Below are 26,315 nucleotides of genomic sequence, written 5' to 3'. Positions count from 1 at the left end.
CAATAGGGGGTAAAGTCAATGGGATGCAAACTGGACTCCAACATGGAATACATCCATTACTTAAACCCTCTCCCTGTCTCAACAACAACAACAACAAAACTTTCTCCATCCCCAATTCCCCCTCTTCTCACCCTCCAGCTTGACCTCTCTTCAGTCAGTGTGGCTAATCTTGGCTGACTGAGGGCCTGTAGGGAGAGAGAAGCTGGAGAGAAACGAAGGCGGAGGGAAAGACTGTACAGCCCCCGAAAAAACTTTTCCACGGAGTCTGCAGGAGCAATGCCGTTCCCACGAGGCGGTTGTTCTCAACCTGGGCTCCCCGGAGGTGTGTCGGAGGGAAGGTGCGGCTGCTATATGTGTCCTGGTTTAGAAAGGTAGGCAATGAGAGCTACCACCACCCCCACATACACACCGGTGCCTATAGTGATGGAGAGGGCAGCGAGGAACAAAGCACGTCTGGAGGCGATGTTGGCCATTGGGAAGTCACCTTTGTTCACTGCCTTGGTGGTCTGGGAAGGAGAAAATGCAAGAGAAGAAGAATGTCAGATACAGTTTAGAGGGGGGAACCTCAAGAGAAAGGGTGACCTATTTTTCAAAAGAACCATAATTACAGAAGTTGTCTGTTATTTTGTGGTGGTCTGAGGGAAACATGCAACTGGCGGGTGGGCCCATTGATCGAGCTGCTCAGCGTAACCTAGGAGAGCTCATCCTGCACGACGGGACTGAAAAATGGCAATTAGTGTGAAAATGTCAAGGACTGGAGGTTCTGGTCATATCGGCTGCTGGCTCTGAATCATAAATGACATCTGAGAAAAGCAGATTTATCATAATTTCTCATTAAAGGGAGAAAAAAAAAAACTGACAAAGAACTGAAGAGATTCTAATACAAATCATCTTTCACAGACGGGAAAATCAATACTACGAAAAGTACTTTTTGACAGTGCTGCTATTGTTTGGAAACTATTATAGAAGAACTTCATCAACAACTTGTGCTAAAAGGTAAAAGATAAACATTGTGATTCTGAAAACAGGTCAGTAAAAAGTAAGTTCTTTGTGTGCTCTTTTTTTTTTATAAGAAAACAACCCCCATCAGCATGACCTACTTACCAAGTATTTAAGGTTATAGTGCATTTTTATAACCCACTATAGGCACATACAGATCCTCATTGTTGTATTAACCATTCTGCTTAAATCACAGCTGTTTTACTCCGACAGACCGTATAACAACTGAAATCTTTTAGTGCAGTCGGTTCGGTGACGCTTCTCACTGAGTTCGTCACTGCGACTGTCCCCTTTAACATTGTACGGAGCTTTTTGAAACCATTGCCAGAACTATTGATCACAGCAGCTTTTGAAGTTCTCTATACGATATTACGAGCATGGATATAGCAGCAAACAACTGGCTGCAAGGTAAATATATGGTGAAGTAATCTACCTGATATAAGATATAGTGGAGTGATCTACTAGTAATCTAGTAGATCTACTAGTAATCTATAGGGAATGAATTTGCTCTCCCCCTGTGTAGCTCTTCTCTGTGCTTTGTTTACGGGCTGCTCTGCACTGCCCTCATGCTACAGTTACAGCTGATTACAGCGTTGTCATGGAAGGGTAGCCCCCCCCCCCCCCCCCCCCCCCCCGGTTCCCCTCCAGGCTAACACTATTAGCACCGTTATCTACAAGCTGCCGCCTCAGCCGTCTCCATGTTGAGGGCCGTCTGGAGGCCGTAGGCTCTGAATTTTCGAATCTAGCAACTTTTAAATAATTTGGTACGTAATAACTTAAAGGTGCCCTGTAGTAGAGTTTTTCTTGTAAACAGTATTTCTAATATTTAATACTATTAAGACCATTCGATAAAGCATCAAGTCCCTGTTAATGAGACAAAGTAACTAGGCAGATCTTTTGTATTAGCCAGATAGGACACATCAGCTACGTAACTGATGCTTAAAGGGTTCTTGCTGCTTGTGTTATTCCATACGAGTACTTTGCTCGAAGATACAACAATCAATAGTGGTTTATCTTGTATATCCTGCCCATTGTTGATGTGTTTACACTGCTGCTTGTTCTGAGTATCTTCCAGCTGCCTTACTATTTGGATGAACTTGCTTGCCAGGAGGGAAATGGAAAGAAGAGATTTGCTGTTTTGATTTGTTGTTTTCATTCTTATAGCTGAATAGAGTGGAAGTTTGAATTTGTATTTCTATCTCCAGTATCTTCCCCTCGACTATAACTTCTGTTCTAGATCTAATTATGTTCGATGGTGTCAATGCACAACTATAATAAACTGTACCGTTAACACAATACATTGGTCACCATTGAGCTGAATGTTTGCCAGAGCACTTTAAAATGTAGCGTGTGAGTGTGCAAAATGACCTTCATTACTAATGATAATGGAGCTGATGTGCGTGGATGTGATAAAGCAGACATCACACCTCCAACTCTGAGGCCACGGTCACAAAAATCAGCTCCAAACATTTCGGAAGTGGAGCTTGAAATAAAAGACAAGGTTGCGCTTCTTGTTCACGGCTGAGGTTAAGAGGGATTGAGACTGCTAGTTGGATGCAGTCTGCTGTGATGATGGTTTTGTATCTGGCAGTGGTGATGAATAGAAAAATAAACCCCAAAGCAAGGCTGTACACACAAATCAAAATGTAATTTTGCTCACAAGCTCTCAGACTGTGGACAGAACTGGATCAAATGAGGTTTCTTTGCGGGATGCCGAACCTTACTCATCGTCACAGAATGAGGACTTTGGAATCGAGCCAGTGCTTTTCCTCATTGAGAGGAGCCAGCTGGTTCAGGTACCTGACCCTGTTGCTCCTTTATTTTTAGCTGTGCTCTGCAGGGAGAGCCGGAGGTAAATAGAGAGACTAACAGTTAGTTAATCTCGCAGTATTCAGTAACAAACGGCTCATACACAGGCTACATGTCAAACTATTTTTTTCCCCCAATTTCTATAAAGATGTTTTTTATTTACATTTTTTTTATAAATATTAAATATTAACTGATGTCTTTTCATCCGTACATTGTACCTAGAATTATTGAAAAAGTACTGTATTATTCATAGCTTCTGACCATTTGCACTACAGTCATGTAAACAGGAACAGAGCAGCCGCTCCAGACAGCGAACCAACTCCCATCTAGACTCTATTTCCCCCCATCTGGCTCTGCATGCTGGATCTTTCTGTCTGCACCTTTCTAGCAAGGTAACTCAGTACGACGGATGCAAATTACAACTGACACAAAGTGTGATGTGGCCTGGGTTTTAATATTAAAATAATAAGACATATTATAAGATAAGACATAAGACATAAATACTATAAAGCAAGGAGAAAGCCGAAAGGACAGATACCTTTACCTGTAATGGCTAAAGTGGTTTGTTTTAGTGGAAACAGATCTAAATTGTAACGTTGCATGTCACCCTGTTTAGGATTGTCTTTAGGGTATGGAGACATTTATCAAAATCTGATTTTTTTTTGTGTTTTCAAAAAACACGCAGTAAGAAAAAAGTGTCTTGCTTACGCTGACAAACTGACTGGTTAGGCAACACTGGCACAGACTCAAGTGTCTGAATCTGTCTTGCACTGTGCTATAGGCACAACACACAATCCTCATGAAGCAGTCAGCTTTGCATCTCACAGTGTTTTTTAAGCTCAGCAATGTATCGACAGAATACCAAATAAATAATAAATGTAGAAAAGATCAATTTTCCATTTTCAGTGGGTTGTTACTGAAAAACACTACACATGGGGTCTTTCCCCCTGTGCACCACATGTTTCATTAGTGCCAAGAAGGGTTAGAAGACAATGCCTATTAGTCCAAGACAAAGACAGGCAGATGAGAGCCAGAGAGAAAGACTCTCTGAACAAAAAGCCTGGAAAGGTCAGGAATAAAATCTTGAAAAGGGACAGACCCTTTAGCGTCCATGTCAATACTGTAATTATTGAAACAAAAGCACAGTTAGGGAGGGAAGAGGGGCCTTATGGGAAATCTGGTTGGAGTTTGCTTTCAGACGTTTTGATAATGTATTGCGACCCCACAGCAAGGTCTTTAGACAGAGAGAATCCTAAAAATAAGTCTAATGTGACACTGGACAGCTTAATTGTCCGCATCACTGGCAGGAAGCAGAGTTGAAGGGCACATGATACTGTAATTTCTCCACTAAAAGCATTTATTAATCAACTGCTTCATCACTCCACCTAACACAAATAATTAAATTACAGCATGTTGTTGCTCTTGAGGGGCATGACTCTGAAACACTAAATATAACGATGCTATAATGTGGACAAGACAGATGAGCATAGAGGGTTGAAAGTGTGTGTGCTTATGCTCTCTCCCCTGTCAGCATCGGATTTATATTACGTACCGTATATACAGTATGTCGTTTTCCTTGAATCCCCTTGAGGGGAAAATGGTGAGAAGCATTAAGGCTTTATCTCCACAACCTTGACAATGTGATTGAAATGTGGTGTCATAGAAAAGAAGATAACATCTAAGACTTAGCTGCATGTAGACTCGCATTGCGACGCGCTCTCGGAAGTCAATTCAGCCGCCTTAACAGGTTTTTCCTTCCAAATAAACAACACACAAAGCCACCAATGTCTCTCTTCCTCCTTCTGTGTCTGTCTTTCCACCTCCAGCACACAGAAACGCGTACAGACACATAAACTCAAAAATAATTAGCTCGTCAATTTGCATCCGTTATGATGACTTGTGTGTTGTAAAATAACTTCGAGGGAGGCTTATGAATATCGTGAAAGGAATCACTGCTCCTCAACTCCTCACTCTCCAGCACAGATGTCTCTGAGCTGAGAGAAACATTCATCAGCAGCTCTAAACAAAACACTCACCCTATTAGTGGCAATAATTGAAACTCAATTCTGCTTCTCAATCAAATGCTTAAAGCTAATTCCCCCCCTAGATTCATTATCGGTTGTTTGTGTGTGTGTGGGCGGTAAACGCTGCATCCTAAAATAGAAAAAGCACTATTTGCCGTAAAGACGTTACACTGAATTAAAGCTGTAGTCTTTGGCAAATACGATATGAGCATATTCAAATCAGCATATGAATGCAGGTCTCTTTTGTTTTGCTGATGCCCTCACTCAAACTCCTCTCCTTGGGAGGTCATGCAGCGGCTCTCTCTGTTTTCACCAGGTCTGACCTTCCATTGAGACAAAAACACTATTGATCTGCCGTCCACAGACTCTATTACAGCCGCTAAGCTGTTTGTTTGTAAATGCCCTCGGAGTATAAGTGGCCAAGCTGATGCGTTATCAATTCTAAACTTTTCGTCTCGGCTCAATCTGCTGCCCTTGTCTAATCCCATAATGCATCTGCATGCACTGCCCTACGAAGGCAGAGAGTAGTAATGCCCAAAACAGGACAGTTGGGAAAGAAGCGTTTTTAGGCTAGTCAGCCAAAACGGTGCAGATAAGGTGTTCTACCATAATTCTGTATCATTGTCACAGACCTTGCATGCGCCCGGAGAAGATCCAGATATTGCACTTTGATTTTGTTGCCCGGTACAGATCCCTGTGCGGAGTTCACAAGTTCACTGTTAAAAACATACAATATCCTTGTGCTAAATCCTGCAGAATTAATTTAGTTTGGGGGGGGGGGGGGGGCTCCCTGAACTATTAAATGAAATGAAGACCAGTGAAGTGGGTTATTAAGCTATAAAATGAAGCGATTCCAGACTCCCACTATATCTTTTCCTGACAGCTCTTCTGGACGCCACCTTCTAAAGGGGGGAGATTGGCAGAAAAGCCATCCATCCCTAAACACGGCCATCACTTCCCCATAATTACCCAGGAAGAATCAAATTAGCTCCTGACAAGATAATTCACTGACTGCCTTCATCTGCCTCGGACTACTCGCCTCCCTGCGGATAAGTCTGCTAAATACTTAAGCTTTTGATAAGAATTTATAGTCAAACGCAGGACAATTTACTGAAAAGCTTCTCTGTCGGTAGTGTGTGCACAGTGTGTGTTTATATGTGCTTTTAAACATGCAGTGGGTGACGGCTGGCTGTTGATGGTGCACTTATAAGAATGGGAATTGATTAGTGACAAGACAAGTAGCGACCCCTCTGCTCTTTGTTTGACTGACACCTCATCATCGGAGGTGTCTCCCACATAAAAAAAGAGAGGGGAAGTCCAGTTGTCGCCCATTTAGACAACTATTATGTGCAGATTGCCGTTGTCAGCTTCGAAATGAACAGAGTTGCCTTGTCATACCGTGACAGGTCTCTAAAATCACACTGGCTGGTTATCTTAGGAAGTAACTGCTGTCTCTACAGTTCATAATAATCTGGCTTTATCTCTCCATCAAGGTAAATATCTCTGTCAAGGCAATATTGTGTTGTCTATTACCCGTTAAGGTATTTAACATCCAAGCTGTGGATACGATCTCATATTTTAGCCGTAAAGACGCCACAATTTGTGCATGAAAGCCAGAAAGATGTACAGAGAAAATCCAAAATATAATGTTGTGAAGTACTTAGCACTTTTAGTGTGTTTTCATGCATTTCTTCCCATATATAAACTACAGCTCAAGCAAGGCTGTTCAATGTGTCTGAGTGCTCATCACCTTTAATAAGCCGGCACACCTGTAATTGCGTTCACATTCGATCCTCTTGAAAACACCACCAGTTCAAAGGCTGTCTCTCCTCTTAGTATTCTTTTCACCTCCTCTTTTTGGGAGTTTGCAAATAGAGGCTTGAAAGTGATTCATACGCTCTTCCGAAAGGTGGCTTTCAGCCCGTTTGCAGAGCATCAAGCAGCCATTACAGATTGGCCTTGATGTATTGATGGGCTGCCCAGTTAAAAGAGGCCTTGCGTTGGCAGTAAGAGTCTTTTTTTTATGTGTGATAGGCCTTCATATTTTGGTGATGAGTCACAGAGCTGAGTATGCGCATGTCTGTGTACATGTCTACAAATTCATGAGGATGTGTGTTTGTGTGTGTGGGAGGATGCACCTGCTTTATGTTAGACCTCGACAAACAGATGCAATATCATTCAGCAGCATGCGTGGCCCACCACAATTCTGGGGGCGTCTGCATTGCATGCATGTGTTTGTGTGTGTGTGTGTGTGTGCGCGTCTGTCCTCACCCCCTGTGAGAAGTAAAATGCTGCGATCCCCAAAGGCCAGAAACAGCAGAGCATGGAGAAGATGGCCAGGCCCAGGTGGTCTCGTGGAGGAACCACGATGAAGTTGTCCTCGCTCTCGCTGTCACTGGAGCAGTCCGTCTGCAGAGAACAACTCAGGGTCAAAACACACATCTGGTTTGTGTCCTGAACGTGAACTAATGTTCCAATTCATGCGTGATGATGTAGAAGTGAACAAACAGGCGGGTCTAGCTACCTCTGACACAGAAGTGGTTTGACGTTTTGGGGAATAGAAGAGACGATCGATACCTTGATACCTTACTCATTATTCCCTGACTAATCGCCAGCAGCTGGTTAGCTTAACTTAGTTTAGCATAAAGACTGGAAACCAAGAGGAAACTGCTGGCCTTGCTCTGTTTAAAGGTAACGAAATCTGCCCATTAGATTTTTTTTTAAAGCGCACTAATTAAAGGGACACTTCACCCCAACTAATACATACTTTTCCCCTCACCTGTAGTACTATTTATCAATCTAGATTGTTTTGAGTTGCCTAGTTTTGGAGATATTGGCTTCAGAGATATCTGCCTTCTCTCCAATATAATGGGACTCGGCTTGTGGTGCTCAAAGCACCAAAAGAAAACTTGTTCTTTCGACCAAAGTTCCTACATGAAACTTCACAACAAAGTCTGTGGATTATCTTGAGTAACTGGGTCATGATTCTTGGACAGAGACATTGCTGTTGAGTTTTCAAATCTATTTTCCTTTTTGGTGCTTTGAGTATTCCCATTATATTTGAGAGAAGACAGACATTTCTATGGCAGACATGTCTAAAACTATGCAACTCAAACCAAAACAGTCAAGACTGAAGTATGTATTTTGTTGTATTTTTGGTAAAGTTGTGTTTCTACCCCCGTAAAAATGCAACTTTTCACATTTACACTCCTGTGTTTGTATGGATTAAATGAACAAGATACATTGTGTTGATGACTGAGCTTTAGAAGTGCTGGTAGTCTGATTTTGTTACCATTGGGTAGTGTCAGTCCAGCTGTTTTCTTTTGTTTCCAGTCAGATAACTAGCTACTGGCTGAAGCTTCATCATTTTGGCATACAAACAGTGGTCTCAATCTTCTCATCAAGCTCTTGACAAGCGACTTTCCAAAATGTCAAACTATTAATTTCGGGCAAACCCTTCATAATTATTTGCAACTTCAGAAAAGACCCCCATCCTAGATGCATCGTTTGGTGGTTTTTATTCTTCCCTCATGTCATATCTTGGAATTAATATTTGCAGCACCGCTTTTCAGAATCAGTTAACAAAAGCTGTAGCATCCTCTGGCAACATGGTCAGTGCATCCATTTCCTGTGAAGTTAAAAAAAATGGTTTGATCATTGGTCAAGTTGATGTGAAGACAGACATGTGGACTGAGGCAGATTTCCTCGTACAAGATGAAAGGGAACGTTTTTCTTTATCTGTGTACAGGTAGAGGTGGTTTACGAGTCGACTGAGAGGAGAAATAATCTGCACTCACTGAAAAAGAAAAAAGCAATTTTGTGTAATGGGAAACAAAACATAGACGAGTCGCTGCATGCCGGATCATTTCGTTCCCCGTAATGTCACAGCTCGTATTCATGGACTTTTTGTGATGGCCCATTAGTTTCTCATTAGTTTTGAGATATGCAGATTCTTACATTTTGGCATCCAAACAACAGATGGCATTAAAAGAAAAAAAGAAGCTACGGTTGAAGGTACACTTCATTTTAAATGTGAAATAGTTATGAATCAAACACACCTCCTCCCTAAAGCTTTATGAAACTATTTCACGCTCCACGCAACGTTCCTCACATGAAACTGAAATGCCTTCAGCAAAAGAGAATTGACACTCGCACATCTGCATACTGTTTCGGGGGTTCTCAGTCGTGAACCGCGGCTAAAAAAAGATCAGGGTGTATTACAAATTTCAACGTTTGTTTTTCATGACCACATTTGGTCAAACAACCCTTTAAGGCACATATAAAGTGTATTTTCCCTCACAACAAAGGCAAGACTAAGAATAGAGATTTGTTTTCCACGGTGCCTGTAATGAAAAGGTATCGCAGATTGAGGCCGCGGTTTCTATACAAGCCATTAAGCTGCATCCTTCACACATCATCCTGTTTGAAGGATGATCCAGCATGAGGGTGGAACATGAGAAAGAAATGAAAGAAATTAAGGCTAACAATATACTGTTATATCACAGAAAATGAGTTCAATATGAAGCTGAATATTTCATCATATCCGACGGGGAAAATTTGGCAAAAACATGGGGCCATTATCAAAGATCCAATCATCACATTTAAGATGGGAATCTGACAAAAGAAGATGCCCGTCCTTCATTTTCATTGAGCAATCTGACTTCTTATTTTTGTCCGTATTTTCATTCGGTTTACAACTCTTAATCCCTTCATGTGTTTTTGTGGTTGTTGTGGATTTCAAACACGGAGATGACAGTGTCTGCTCCTCGACTGTAGAATTGATATCTTACCGAGGTAGAAGCCAAGCAAAGCTGCAGCCTGCCCTGGTGTGTGTGCTGGCCTCGGGCCTGGACTGGGAATGCTCACGTCAACGTTGGATAGAGTTGTTTTTTGTCTAGTCCAGGTGTTTTTAGTCTAAAATACATTTTGCCTAACTGGGCTAGGCTTGTGTCTCCCTTTTTACTTCTTAATTTTCAAACTTCTCTGCATTAAATGAATACTGTAAAATCCACTCTTTGGTAACGCATTATAAAAATACTAACAATATAAACATACTTATAATGCGTCATAATCTGCTTATAGAACTGTATGCTGATTAGGAGCACATAGTAATTTGTAATGGCTTTAAAACAAAGGCAGCAGGACTTGCTACATTTTGGGTATTACTTGTATCTTGTTAAATTTAAAGCTGCAAGTTAGGGAAACCGCTACGAAAAAAAAAAAAGAGCCAGCTTAATACAAAGGTTCATTTTTTGAGCCTGAATAATTTGATTGAACTAGAGCAACACTTTGAAAAACATGTAATTCTGTTATGTAGTGTGAGAGTTGTTTTTCAGTAAGCAAGAGTGCAGTGTTATGGTGTTTACATTGTATTAAAAGTTAAATTACTCTGCGTGACAGTGTTGGGAATTAATTTGCTTTGAGGGGTGAAAACATTCCCTTATAGTCATGTTGCCTGATTGATGGTGGGGATTACTGGGTGGGTGGTTAAAATGTGTGGGGGAAGACACGCACACACACACGTTCTCTAATTTAATCCAAAAAATAGGCATCCTAGAGGACAAAACAAGTATAATAAACTCCAAAAAATGAATGTGCAAGCAAAAACTTTCTAATCCGTCTCTGCAGCCTCAGACAATGCCACTCTGTGTTGTCAAGCTGAGAAGCTTATAAATCCGTTAAAAGCTGTGAACACAGACCCCTGCCGAGAGGATCGATGTATTTTCATTCTCTTCATAATGCAAGGCAAAAAAAAAAAAAAGGTCATAACACACGAGCATTATGCAGCCCACATCCTGCATATTGTCATTCTGCATTCATGGCCTTAAGCAAGCGCTGTAGCACAATCTCTCCAGAGCGAGCCCTGCCCTGCTCTGTGCCTCAGAGCTTACTGACAATATCTGCGCAGCCTTCTGGCTGTTTAGAGAATGAAACCATACATCATCTAGGGATACTAGCTGTTTGGTTAGCTTAGGCTATCAGGGAACAGGGAGAGAGAAGCAGAGGAAGTGAGTCAAGCGAGCGAACAATGAGGTCGGCTGGAGTCGGTGCAGACCAGCGGGCAGAGCTGCATGTACGTCACAGGAAGCTACATGCAGACCTGTCTGGATGGACAGGAAGGTCATGAATCATGAAACTTTCAAATGGTTGCAGGGGAGCCACAGCAGATGAAAACGGGCCATCAATCCCCCTACAAAGCTGTCTCATGGAACATTAAGTATGTATGATTACACCCTTTTGTTTTTCCCCAAATCACACTCAAGAACCTGTGCAAACCCGTAGCCACAGGTCAGACTGACAGGTTTTGAATTTACAGAGAAGCTGTTTGATTTAACGTAAACAGAATTTTGTTTACCAATTTCCTACCTGACTTTTAATGAGCACGTGCGTGTGTGCATTGACAGTCGGCATCCCATTTATCGGAATGTCCTAATGACTATGCATGCCGGTGCTGCTCGCCGCTCAGCTACGTCTTGCGGGGCGTAAACCCTGTCAACATGCGGCAACAGGCTGACAGGTAATGAAGAACTAATGGATGGTTTCACCACTCAGCCATGACAGCATAACCAAGAGGAGGGCTCGTGTAATTTATTTGTTGTCAAATTGCCTCCACAACATACAGGAAATGTGCCCCTGCCCACTTTTTTTCTGTTTACCCCCTGCTGTCCATTCTCCCTGGAGATTTGTCTCTTTATTCTTTTGTCCTGATGTCAAGTGAACGTGTCGTATCTTACCTCCTGTATGACAGGCAGGTAATCATTTGAAGATGGCGTGAGGTTGAACATGAATTTTAATGCTTCTTGGGATCGAGCCACTGCACTGCGTTAAAAAGCGTCTCACAGCATGTCACATTTATTTGATTTTATTTATATTTGCGATGTGCTAACGTGTTTACGAATTCAAACTAAGCACGGCAAGAGTGAAATGGATAAATATATATCGTCTTTGTACACAGTGCACATAATGTGACTGCAAATAGACCCAGTGAATCTGGCTGGAGCGCTGCAAAAGCACTGTTATGCTACATTTGCTACCACATATTGAGGCTATTTTAGTAAAAAGAACGCCGTCACCATTATTTTTCGTTGCCATTACAATAAAAAATAATAATAATTGTGATATATCCAAATTAAACAGTTTTCTTTATGTGAGTTTCTTTGATATACTTTTGAAAGCAGATTTATGCTGTGGGAGCTGACTCCTTAAATTAGATGCCACGGGCCTCTATTGGGAAAAACATGAATATATCATTTCCCCTTGCCATGCTATGCAATAACAACATAGTCAGTGAGTCGATAACAACTGTACAATTAAAAAAAACATCTTTTGGATCACAGCAACGCGGCTAGCTTGTCTGAATGTATAAGAGGAAAATGCACACCACAAACACAGATTACTGAACACACGGAATCTAATTAAAGCGCCCACAGAAATTAATATTGTCTTTTCAACCATTTCATGAAGCAAAAACAAGCAGTTGGGATTACATAAATGAATTGTTTTACTGTGCAGCCACACAAAGGTAGAGGCCTGGATGCTGAAAGAAACTACTTCACAACCAAAGGGACTTCAATTACTTGGCTGAATGCATAAGCAAAGTTAATGAGCGAATGCCATTAAAGATGCAATACGGCACAAAAATGACATTTTCAGTACATTTACTATTCTGATAGAGAAGTGTTCACAAAAACTAAGCCCAAAGTCATCTCGTGGCTGCAACAGCGTCCTATGTCCATTAGAAAAACACGCCTTTTAAAAAGGGAGCAGGCACACATCATTAGGATCTGTGCCCTTTTTAATAGTCCCTTCTCATTTAATTAAATTTCTACAAAAGATGGTGCATGTTCACTTTGCATAAGTGTCATCTGCAGGTCATCTGGCCTCCCTGTCTGTCGAGACGCACTCCTAGCCAAGACAATATTCAGTCGCCCCCCCCTGTGTATCCTACAGCAGCGTCAGTGCAATGTGTATGTTGCGCTGATGCTGCATTAGGATGTACGGTGGGTACTGTATCTGATCCAGCTATGCAGATGGTCATGTCAAGTTATTCCGGTGGTAGAAGCCCAACCAGACTAGGGTTTTGTGTTAAGGGCTTGTAATTTATAAGGCAGTGTGATTGAGTGCTACCAAAGGGGGGCGGCGGGTAAAAAGAAATACAAGCTTTACCGTGCGCTTAATAAGAACCCTGTGATTTACACAGTGCCTGGACTCAGCAGCCCCTATGAGGCCCGCCACACTCAGGAACCTCAGAGGGACACTCTATCACAGAGTGTGTGATCACAATGATAAAAGCATCGTCATCATGCAGTCCTCTCAAACATGTATCGCAGGCGTCGGGGGAGATGTGCTACCTGTGGTGAATTAATGAACAAAATATTTGTTATTTCTCTCTCTCCGTTGCCCCGTGGCCTCCTGTTGACAGGTGTGCAATTTAGGAGGGTGTAATGAGGCTACAACATGGGAACACCACTCATCACGCTTGGTATTCCCTTCGCTCTCTGTAAACAAGTTGAAATGCACACGCAAAACTGTGTTGTGATGAAATCAGGGATTCAATCTGACAAAAATAACAAGTAGTTCTTGTCCTATGAATCCAGAATGCCTCTTGTATATTCCATGTTCATTTAGAAACAGTTGATTGGACGCCCTTATGGCCTATAGGGGTTTTAGGTGCCAATTGTCTGTCCAAGGACCTTCCTCGCATTTCCCTCCCCACCTCGCTCTACCCTCATTTCCTATCACCTCTCTACTGTGTATCTCTTATAAAAGCATAAAATGCCCCAGAGACAAACAAAAAAAAGCTTTAAAACGTTTTTTTTTTGTAGATTAAAAACAAGGGTTAAGCTCTTATAACCCACAGTCCACACATCAATAGTGTTTAATCAAGCAGGAGCACATTATGTACGAATGAAAGAAACTCACTCATCACCCAAAAGCTGCAGATGGGACTGGATTAAACAATCTAAATATCAGCTTTAAGACTGTATTTCCACAAACAAACACCGGATCCAAAGATTTTCGCTACAGTAGAACGATAACCTTATGTCGAGTTAAATGTCACTCTGACTGAGTTTAAAGCATTGGAGTGAAGCAGCTAGCATCTATAATTAAGATGGCAATCGATTAGCCTGTGCATATAGCCATTTAATAGGCTGTATTATATAGTCACACCCAATGAGAAGGTGACCTACCAGAGTAATGAAGAGAGTGTTTATGAGGCTAAAAAGCAATGTGTTGTAACAGCTGACTGATTATACATAGATCTCAAAAAAAGCCTCATCTCCCCTAAGATTCCCCTTCTTTTTGAATAAAACATCTAAATTCATCTAAATCCAACAGACTGATCGACAGTCATTACACGACTGCTCAGATTCATAACAAGTAATCATCCACGAAGGGTTGATATTACTCAAAACTCGTGACATTACAGAAGCCTTTCTCTCATTTGTTTTTGACTCAGACAACATAAAACCTATGACAAAACAATGCTATTACCATAATGTATCATTTGAGAAAAGAGGGATGAGATATGCTCAGATTACAGACTTTCTTAAATGCGTTGTAAACACTTCATTACTGGGTACCCTACTGACTACGGATGCAGGTGTTTACTTTATGTAGTTGTGTGAACAGGTGTGACAATGGATGAATTAATAGTGGAACGGGGCCCAGCTTTTTGTGCTGCTAACTCCCACTCACTCTGGGAAGGGTATAGACAGGAGACAACCTATCAACCTGCACCAATCACTATAATTGCAACACAAATCATCCTCACCAGTTTCCCGCATGGGCACATTGCCAACTGTGGTCCATGGTTAAAGAACTGCTGCCGGCATTTAATCCAAAGTCTCTGCGTTGGTGGGCGATCGCTTTTTCCCCCAACACCATTTTGTTGCATATACTGAATGTAGAGTACCAAATTGTCTGTCTCTGGTTGAATTTGGTCCTTAAGTTGTCAGATACTCCTGTGCACCTTTATGGATCATATCTTAAATGATGTTTCAAAACAGTGAAGAACTGTGTTTTCTTTGATATTGAGTATTCAAGGTCTGAGGGAGGGAGTGATCGATGATGGTCATTCAAATGGCGTTAACGATATATGCAGCGTAAGCTTTCATCATTTCCCTCTGCACAATGCCCCAGCATATCAAGTGTAACTAAACAACGTTGAACAGCATCTAAAGTTTTCTTCAATGATTATTTCTTCACTTTTCTGAATGATTTGAATCATCATTCTCAACAATCAGAGACATCGAGTGCAGAAAAGAGTCAGGGTTTGAATCGCTCTAGCTCTTTTTTATTTTTTTGCAAGTTGATTTGACTAGAAAGCTATGTGTGAAAAGGCAGGCGCAGACAGAGAGAGAGACATTCAAAAAATGTTATTTCACTTCTGTCTCTTATCTTAAACCAAGCAGAAATGGAAAGGTAGAGAATAATATGGAATTTTGTCTGGAATTTTCACAACAATTCAACGTCTAAGATTTGCTTGAACAAAAGAAAAAGGTTGAGATGCCTGACTGGATAGTTGACTATTCAGCTAATATAACAGTATAGAATAAAACAACAACAAGTGCGTGTGAAATGTTGGGATTCTAAATGGTAATCACTTGGATTTTAATTTTGAGTTAGTTTTTAATCACCCAATATAAAACCTGTGATTTTATGGGATCTGGAAATAAGAATTAGGGACCTATTTCTCCTTGGTACGTTAAAAAGTAATTTAGCAATAAAGTTACATTCTCTGACATGTCACAATTTCCTTTATCTTTCTTGGAGCCACAATGTGCAGCTTATGATTTCTGTAGCTCAGAGAGACGCACCAAACCATGGGATGAATATCCCCGGTTAGCAGAGGTGAGCAAGCTTTAAAATCCAATGGGCAGACTCACTTACCGCTGAATTGAAATGATCCAAGAGATCGGTTTGTCATTTACTGCGAAATGAGAAATGGTATACCTCTGAAAGATTGCATGACACAGGCTCATATTGGGTGCTGGGCCCTTCAGGAAAGGAACAATGTGTGTGCACTGAACTGCAGGATGACTACGTTGTAGATTTAATGAAGGCGAAAGCTCATGTCCCCTCAGATTTAGTGAGAACGGATAACCCCTCTAATCAAACCTGGTCTGATTTAAAAGGCTGCACAGGTGTGAGGCAGAGGGCAGTTGGAGATATATTTATTTTAAAACTGATCTATATATTTGATTTCACACCCACGCCCATGAAGCATTAGCACTCCAATGCCTGTGCCGAAAAAAAAAAGGGTTTAATCAGAAAAGCTCAGCAGAGGCCATTTTTATTGAAATGTTGCAGAGTGGCACGAATACCACATGTTCAAATTATTATGTGAATATGAAATGGGCTGATGAATGCAAATTTCAATCACTGGAGATGGTGCAACAGATGGCAGACAAAAAGAAATGGCGAGTCTTATCCCAAGCTCAAGTGAGATTTTTTTCATGCAGGGGAAAATACATGTTTCCATTTTAATGGACCGAATACATGACTTGAAGATCAAAGCATTGTCCTAGTATTTATTCCGCTATAGCCATTACATGTATTTCCATTCGTTAGCTACCTCTGAATAAAATAGTTTAAATTGTCGGTGGCGGAGTCCGTCGCTCCAGTGATCCAGAGAACGGAACATCTGGTTATTTTGAACAGGAAGCATATTCCCGGTATGTACATCCAGTAGACTATTTGGGGGGGAAGGCCACCCCTGGTTCACAAAATCCCCCTTTTCCTAGTAGCAGAGGGGGTGCAGGGCCAGAGGGGTTGTTTATACTTGAATATGTTAGTCTATAGTCTGCCTCACTCATTGATCTTTTATCTGACTGCAGTGTATGCGAGTCAGTAGCCTCTACCAAACAAATCGCCTACTGTGACCTCCTACTGAGATTTAAAGTGTAAATAACACAACTTGCATGAGTTGCTCATCTGCTTGTTATATTTCAGAATAACTGCTCAACGCTTACCTTGCATGGCAGCTGGATTCTTGCGATGTTCTAGCTCGCGCGAGACTCGCCGCATCACATTACACTTGAGAAATCCATCTTTCCAGACTTCAAGTAATGCTTACGTGTCTGGTAAGCCAGAGCACTGACCAATTAGTGTCAACAGCGATTGACAACAATGGTGGCTCCTGAAGAGATTAGCGTAGATACTGCAATAGCATCATTTATATCAGACTTGGAGAGTACTTCTTTATTGCTAGAAGAGCAAAGAATGACACTGAAGGCTTTTTCACTCTTTTTCCCGACTGGCTCCGTCAAGAGTTTGATTGACAGATGGTTTATCCAATCACCTGCCAAGTATTTTCAGAAAATGCTTGCCCTTATCTAAACCGTTTCCAATGACGGCTTCTCAGATGGTTCTGTGTGACAAACCATCTGGTGGACCGGATTAGCTCGAAGCCTAAATCAAGCCTACATGATTGATAAACATGTCATTTCAAAAGGGAAACCGGGACTTAGTATTATAGAGACGTATTCAGCATTACCACCGGTAACCAAAGGTGTCGCCAAATCAACAAGAACAAACCCAGACACTGCTGAGGATACAGTCCAGCATTGGAATCCCATTATGATCGAGGTAGATTGATTCCTGCTGGTTCATTAACTCCAGTCAGCTCCTCAATCTGCATGTACCAGCACTATTCACAGGGATGAGTGGTTTAAACAGATGACTTGTTCAGCCACCTCTGGAACTATACTCTGCTGTTGGATATACCAGCTTTACCAGGTGTGTCCACATATAGAGTAGAAGAGCTACTACCTGACCCGCAGGTCCACACTGACGAGCCTCCGGGCTTATAATGGTTTAGCAAGAAGGAGCAACAGTATGCTTTCTCCCTTCAGCCGGGACCGTCACTGCGTCTCACAATGTCAGATCAATTTAAAGACCATCGTTGGGTCACTTGCAAAAAGATCTCTGTCAACAGTTGACACTTTTAACAACAAGACCTCAGTTCTTTCACCTCCTCCTCTCCATGAGCCCTTTAATTGCATAGCAATACACACAATTTAGTTGTCATTTTTCTGATTCAACAGTCGGACAAAAGAATGAGTAGAGTGTAAAGCAGCAATCTCTCCATGGCTCACAAATTCTACCTTTTAACTGTCAGTAATTTGGACGCTGCGGCACTGACATGGATCGAATCATTGTTTCATGCTTGCGCTATAAATACAGGTTTGCTTCTCTTGTGTCATGCTGTTTTGGCATTCCATTTTTTTTTTTCTTCTTTTTTGGACATGATCTTACGTGCCAGGGAGCAATGCGACTAAGAGCGAGGCGGAGACACTTGGCAGACCTCCAGTGCTCATTGTACACTTGTTAAGGCTGGAGCTGATAAAAGGAGACAGATTAGGTTGTCTGGGTTTTCCGACACAGGGGCCTCTGACATGGAAGGACTTTACCTCTGTGTTAGGCTCGTCGGCCTCTGAAGGCAAAATTCTCTTGGCTTTAATCTTCTACACGGAGGGCAGAGTGCACGACTGCGACCTTGCAGGTGTGAGCGATCCAGCACCTTGCCTGAGGGCACTTCAGCAGGGCCACTGCTTGTCACCATTGGCCCTCTGTTTATTAAGACTTTCTGCTTCATAACTGCACTGCTGTTTTCCAATATTCCGCTCAAACAAGAATAAATGCAAGTTAATGAAAAAGGAGGAAGTGAAAGTGGTGTTACGTGAAACACGTCTCTTACTGTATGATTTCAAAAGTAATAAAGGGAATTGTTATGTGGAGATGTAAGGCAAAAATAGGTTCTTGACAAAGGGAATACATTTGTTGAAACACTTTCAGTGAATCTTACAGAGGCTTGATAATTGGATGTTTTTGGTGTTTGCATAAAAGGTTTGCCGTATGCAGCTAGTACTGAGCTGCAAAGTGAGAAGGAGAGGTTCAAATCAGAGGAGGATTGCACATGTCGCAAGTGATACCATTAAAATATCCCTGTTGTTTCTCATAATGCACCTTCAAGTTTGAAAACAAAGACAAATTTAAATCTCCTTGATGAAATGTGTCTACTTTACTGATCCCCCCCGGGCCGACTATCTGTAATGCGCTTTGATAATTAGAGAATTTGTGCTGTGTTTAATAAAGCCATTTACAAATAAATTCCTTTATTTCACCGCAGTAGTTTCCCCTCTTTTACATTTTTTTCGTGATGAGTTCTGAAAACAGCAAGCGTTTAATATCGGCAAGTTACAGAGTACGCAGAACTAGAACATCAATGAATTAATGAGGATTTAAAGCTTATTATTTTACACAGTTTCCCGTATTGTGTGCAACACCTGGTGAGCAGTGGCATTCCTCCGGAGCAGTCTGTCATCATAGAATCTTCTGATACTTCCTGACACCAAGTCTTCCTCCAATTCTCAGCGTGGTTGACAATAATAACTCTTAACTCTAACTCTTATCACCACAATCCTTCTAATGTAGCAGGTTGCATATGGACCTGTGTGTGTGTGCTGCTGTATCGAACTGTGAGGGACGTGGTTTTGTTTTTGCTGTAGGAAAAGTTTGCTCATCTCAAAGAAAGCTACATCAGGTAAATCAGCTTTCAGGCACTGCCACTATTTTCATCTCATCTAGTTGAAGAGTGCTGACGAAAAGCTTTCAGATAACGTGTTGTATGCATTGGAAATGGCTGTATCACTCCACATTGCAGGATTAGGATGATTAATGATTGGACCCAAACTCTTTTTCGTGTTGAACAGTTTTGAGCTGAATCAGGCAAACGCCATCACACCCCACTGATTCCTTTATTAAATCAATATGACTCACAAAGGGTGAGCTGCAGAGAAAGAGAAACAGACAAGATGGAGGGGGATTTAAAAACTTTGAAAGATGCAGTCGGCATGTGGAGGGTGAAAAAGAAGCAGCGGTTAAATCCCTGAAAGATGTCCCTATAGGCCTGTTCACACCAAAAAGTGCTACAGCTAAATTTAGGGATCAATTTCACACTGATTATTTAAAAGGCGACACATATTTGTACCGAAGGACATATTGATTTGCAACATCTTTTAAAGATGTACTTTTACTGCCATCATTCCAATAATAGCAGCAAATGTTGCCCTCTAATATCATTGCTCTCGAGCTGTCAGCGCCTTATAATGTTGTGCCAAGACACTTGCTGTCACACTGTAACCTTAATAAAAAAGAACAAACATGAGAAATCCTGCTGTGCAACAATCCTTTCCTAAAAAACAGAGCTTCTTAAAAATCCTCCATCCACTGATTTAGACACACAAAATCGCTGTGCAACTACGAAGAACTGAACAGTTTACCCGAAAATTGCCTGAATATAAAGGCATCATGTTCCATTCTTTTGTCACATTCACAACCTTCTTCAAGCCTCCTCTACCTAAATGTGTTTTCTTCTTTATACCTCCGTCATGAAGAGGAAGCGAGATTGGATTCTTTTTCAGCTCAGTTGTGCTTCAGAGTTTTAAAGTGAAGGTTTTTAACGAGATAATCGTTGATCCTTTCAAATTTGTCACTCCATTACAACTTAAGTTTCAGTTATATTTAATTGAAGCATTTAGAGTGTTCAAACCTTCACATTCCGCTGACACCCGATGCCCTTAAAATCAAAAGCACAAAGTGAAGCAAAGAAAATGTACCTTTTGTTGTGCTGTGGATCAATGTTTTCACATGCGGGTCCTTTGTCTGTTTTTGTATCACGCACGCTCGATCGTGTGGGCAACGTCAAGCTGTTCTGCTGAACACTTGGTGGCAGTAATGTGCAAAGGCAGCGAAGAGCAGCAGTGCAAACGACAGTGGCAAACACGTATGTAAATGAACTTTAAATAGTCAGAAAATCTTTATTAATGCATCCGCCATGTTTGTCAGAGCTCGAGGATACAGCCAATTCCTTTGTAAACATAACATTTGTTTGCTTACAAGAAAACTCCTCAGGGCACCTTCAGGCTAATTAATATAATTACCAAACAAACCCACAAAATGATCAATTTACTCTCAATGTGTTTGGTACACCTTGTGGTGCCAGTGGTCTCCTGCTGGGAGGCTACATAATAAGTCCCACTGTGAATTTTCCTCCTTGCATCTCGACACTGGCTGAGGGGAAAGATTATGCTTTTTTTAACAATGTGTTTGTTTATTTGTGAACAGGGCACATGTGGAGATGTATGAACAATATGCTAATGTCTGGACTTAACCTTTAAATGGCCAAGAGGAGCCTCCAGTTGGTGCATTGTTGCGTACAACATGTGCGTGTTATGTGCGTCCACCTACGTTTACTAGTGAAAAAGAGCAACGGAAGGAACTTTACCGCATCAGATAATGTATTTATTTAGTATATAAAACACAACATTGTATTCTTTCTCTAAGTGAAGTTAGTGAAGAACCATGTTTTCTTTTTTTTATTCATGCCCCCGCACTATGTACCCATGTCACGTTGCATTTCAGCAGCTACATGTTTATCACAGCGATCCAGGTTAACTCTTGCAGACTCGCGGGTGTGTGGCAGTCGATTCATTAGGTCTTGCAGGACACTGGTTGTACTCAACACCCTATTCCGCCAGTCCAATCCCCGAAATCCTTTAGAGTGCTTTGTGCTATTGGCCACGCCAGTAGAGGGTGAAACCTACTGTAATGCTGTAGTACTGTAGCACCTAATATCCCTGGGTGAGGCCAGCATGGGTGATTTGTTATCATCTGCCGGTGAATTTTTACTAGAGTTGGGAATTGAGGTCAAGGTCAGTGGATCAAATGGGATTTGTGGTCAGTAAAATATCAGTCTGATCCAGGCGTCGAGCCCAATCATGTGATGATACGAGTGTGCTAATACCACAGGGATACAAGCATGCTCGCTCTGTCTCTCAATTAACACAAACACACTGCAGGCGCTTGGACACCTGGATGGACGGATACGTCGGCCTGACCCCTAGAGAAATGATCCTCAACTGCCATCAAGTATCTTATTAAACTAAAATAACATTCTGTATGGATCTCTTGGGAGATTTTTTTAACATCTTTGATGGTCTGTACGTTGCTTTGGATGATGGCACAAGCACAAAACTCAAGGCTAAGTGCTGCATACTTTACATTTTCATTTTAAATGGCCTATTTTGAAAATGAATATCACAAACACTGTCTATTCACAGCAACAACAAAACAAATCCATTCTGGTCAAATGGATGGATTCTCTCATTATTCCACTCATGCATTTCCTCTCTTACCTCGTACTCCACGTACTCCTCCTCCTCCACCTCATAGGAAACGGTTTGGATCTTGACGTGTTCGCCGTCCTCCAGCAGCTTCGCCTGGGGATCCTCGGTGGCAGGCGTGTCCGCCCCCGCTGTGTTGGACTCCTCTTTTGCTTTCTTCTCCGTGAATGTGGTCTCGCAGCACTCGCTTTTGTATTCCTTAGCCTTGATGCTGCCACTGTCCTCCTTGTACAGGATGAAGTTGGGCCTGTAGAACGCCTCCACCGCCAGGTGCAGCGAGGTGGCGTCCAAAAGCTGCTGAGATTTGATCTTCCCGTTGGTATTGTAGCTACCTCCGCTCACTACGTTGCCGTTATTCACCTTTCCTCCTCCTCCTCCTCCTCCTCCTCCTCCTCCTCCTCCTCCTCCCCCCTCTCCTCCACCAGCAAAGTAATTAATAATGTTTTCCTGGTACTGGTTGTTCGGGAAGTCGCCCCCATAACCGTTGACCATGTGCTTACTGTTTTTGTCCAACAACGGGTTCTGGAGCTCACTGAGATTCTCCATAGCAACAGCAGTTAAAGGGTGAGCGAGGTGGAGCTTCTCAGTGATGTTAGCTCTCGCTAGGGGGAAGTAAAGTGGCAGGTAAAAGAAGACAGGGTGTGCTCCTCAATGGCGTGCCTTGACGTCAGTAAAGAAGTTAATGGCCATTCAGCATTCAGCACTCAGAGATCTAGAGAGGACACAGACAGAGACAGGGAGATTTCTTTTAGATTCAATTTAAACAAAAAAAACCCAGAAGGATGATTTTATTTGACATCTACCAGCAGGTAACAGTTTGCCAAACACTTGCTCGCATTAGATCAAAGTTCAGCTGTCGTTCCCGAGGCAGCAACAGCTTTTTACTGCATCCCGCCTGTCAAGAGCTGCACCCTGCAGAGGATTCAATTTCGTTTAATTTGCTTCCTTACTCTACACACACGTGAAGGCGCAGACTGACACCTATACACCACGGGGCCAGCAGCAACACATCAAAGCGTTGCCATCCATTACAATATAGTTTGATTATTATTGCTCATTAGGTGTCATCAGCCTGACATTCTGATAAGGATGAGTTGAGTTCTCCAACGATGTGAACATATGATAGAAGTTAAAAAAAGGTGGAGAATTAGCATCGACAACACAGTTGGCACATGGGCATATTATTTGTGTATTTGTATTGTAATCAGTTATGATGGTATGTTAACTGAGATGGGCGAATCTGCCTCATTTAAATGCATCTAAATGGCGATAAAGATGTGAATCTTATGAGCAACTGAACACTTGATTAGAATTGGGCTCTTGATAATTGACGATTGACATTTACAGAGGGGTAAATTTAGACCACACGAGATCAGATGAATGGTTTTCGACAATTATTATGTTCATGGGAACATTATCTAGTGTGCGGAAACTTATTTTTTACTGTCTTTTAGACAATTATTACACCTGGCGGAATATATGATTTGTGATGATGTTCCCGACTCCCACGGCTGCACCAAGACCTACTCTGAAGCATTGTGTTATTATAAACTTGTATTCAAGTGAGGACAACTGAGGCTCATTGAGTTTGTTCCATTGTTCATGTAAAGATTGACCAGAAGTACACATTTTGCCACAGAAGTAGTGAATCATTATCGGTTGCTGATAGACTTGACATCTTTATGGCCATCATGCTTCGATACATTTCCCCTTTCTAATATGATATTAGCCAACAATTATTTCTGGCTGATTGCCACAAAGAGATTAGGGCCATAAATAATCTCAAATTGCCCATAAATGTAAACCAAAGAAGCACAACCATACAAATAGACGGTTACAGCCTTTAGTAGTTGCATAAATAAGCTCACATTGATTCATCTTTATAATACTGATGCCAACCCTGCAGCAGAATGTTAATATTGTCTCTGGGTGTCTCTAACACAGAGGACACCCTGTGGTGCTCAGACCAATGCCTTGCCACCTGATCCATAGGCTTAGATCAGCTCTACATTTAAGACTCAAAACCAAATTATAAACTTATTGACCTACCAGCTTTCTCCAAGTTGCAAACAAATAAGCCTGACTTCTCCGGTTCTCCGGTGTCACCCTTAACCTTAGTCTGATTAAACGCCGTTTAAAATTGAAATGCCCAAAGCAGATTATTTCTTGGGGTCCTGACCCCAATCGTGCATGTCTGGCTTACTGTACTATTTCCAAATGGTTAAAGAATTTCCAATCGTAGACGACAAGATTACACATAATGCCAAATAGCATTGTGGTGATGGGATATGAATAATAGCTTGTCGGTGCACAGGTTAATAACTTGTACATTAATCATCTTGTGGACAATTCGGGGTTTTTTTCTTAATCGTTAATCATGGTCAGAAACCTCTGCTGATTCATATCCAGCAAACAAAATATTCATCTTTATTTTGATTAACCTTTACATTCTGTGTGATACATTAATTTAAAAAGAACAGACATCCAATATACTGTACATGGCTTTTCATGAGAGGTTCAGGACAAGTAATGAAAATATCAAGGTCTCCTCCTTATTTCAAATTCTTAAGCTCCATATTACATGATGTTATGGAACTGTACGAGAGCAGTCTCCCATCGGACAGAAGGAAGAGACTGACTGGCCAATAACCTGCAGTGTGTTTCACTCCCGTTTTAAACTTTCATTATCTCCGGCAAGGCCAGTGGGGGGATGTGTTCGGCCGTGTGTGTGTATCAGTCTGTCTGTCCACGGCTACTCTTGCATACTACTAGATCCATTTGCTTAATTCAATTTTTTTTGTGTGATAAAATTGTATTTGTATTTAAAAACCTATATTTAATTGACAGTTTTCTACCAGCATTGACTGCTGACTCCTCACTCCTCTTAACCATCACCGTAAGTGATCAACAACCTCTTTAGTTTGCAAAAGCATCTCTGGCTATTGTCTGGGCTAAAACATTCATAGACAACCATAGAGAAGTTAAATTTGGTCTCATTTTGAACTGGAGCATCTGCAGATTAATTCCATTGCCGATGTGTTATGATCCTCTAAAGTTAGGCACGATACAAGATGAATACATTTTCATTTCTGTTATCTTCATCCCCATCTTGACTGTAAGGGAGCCGGGAGGGCTTGAACTCTTCTATGGTTGGGAGGGGAGAGGCAGACACACCTGCTAGTGGACTTCTGCACTCTGCTAAGAGCACTTTTCTTCTAGAACACAATCACTTGCTTTTCAAATTCCCTTACAACGTTATCTCATTATCTCTAAATCTCTCTTCCTCGTCCTCAATTACCCCAAAGTAGGACGCTTCTGTTTTGCTGTACTTTTCATGTTTTCTGGCCCATGAATAAAACACGAGCCCCATGCTCCCAGGCTTCCTAAAGCTCAGTAAGCACCGGACAGTCAACAAAGTTTTCATAGTTCCTCCCCGTTGGACCTCCTGCGTCTGAATGTGCTGACATTGATGTTCCACACCAGTGCGCCCTTTGGTACCGCGTATAGCTCCGGTTATCGCACACTCATACAGTTCTTGAGTCGGCTAAGTGAAAGGGTGAGCGCTTTACGTTATGAAGAAATTCTCATGAAAAACTAACGATGAGCAGCTGTTGAGGCTTCTATCTACTTGGGATGCTGTCGCTGCAGCTTTTCTCTTTTTGGGATGGTTGTTGATACAGGTTTGAGCCACGTGTTGGCATCTGCCTTGATAAAGTGTCCTTTAAAAAAGATTTGTTGCTGTGATTTGGTGAATAATCAAAACCGATTTTGTGGACTTGAACTACATTTTTAATGTGTGCTGCTTTCCAATAATTGGTGCCATCTGGGTGTCACAGACAACTTTTACGTAACGCACCCTTGTGAGTTTTTAGAATGTCAGAAAGCATCATTTTCAAATCAGAGGATGGCGACTTAAGCTGAAGCGGCTACAAATAGCGTTTTAACATCAATAAATCACCACCACATTAATACTGAAGCTCCGCTGTGATTACCATAATCAAATGAGACAGGCGCCACAAGGACAAGCTACTTCTACTGGCTTCTACACCACAGTTTACATTTGATGGTGGAATTTTTGCAGCTCAAACGCATGTTGCTTCAACAACACAAGACAGGATGTTGCCGTTCCAAAACGACGTAAAGATTTCAGTTTTTCCACTATGGCAGACAGTGGAGCCTCAGCCAAAAATCATCATTTTGTTTTCTCTTCGGTGAGCAAAAGGCATCAGGTATTGCAAACAGATCAATGCTAATGAACTCCCTCTCTCTGACAGAGAACCAAACCCAATGGCTG

The 26,315-nt window shown here is 41.7% G+C and overlaps 1 protein-coding gene across 1 annotated transcript; it reads right to left on the bottom strand.

The window, feature by feature from the left end:
- Positions 1-347: 347 nt before the first annotated feature.
- On the bottom strand, positions 348-22,567 carry syndig1l (synapse differentiation inducing 1-like; the record flags this gene model as incomplete). The annotated part of the gene is made up of 3 exons (XM_079180688.1): positions 348-506; positions 7,104-7,241; positions 22,034-22,567. 3 exons carry the CDS (start codon positions 22,565-22,567, stop codon positions 348-350), a joined length of 831 nt encoding a protein of 276 aa, XP_079036814.1.
- Between the last annotated feature and the right edge of the window lie 3,748 nt (positions 22,568-26,315).

The sequence above is a fragment of the Pholis gunnellus genome (assembly GCF_910591455.1).
Source record: "Pholis gunnellus genome assembly, chromosome: 19".
Lineage (NCBI taxonomy): Eukaryota > Metazoa > Chordata > Actinopteri > Perciformes > Pholidae > Pholis > Pholis gunnellus.
The sequence above is the reverse complement of the archived record's forward strand: the minus strand, read 5'-3'. Positions and strand labels throughout refer to the sequence as shown.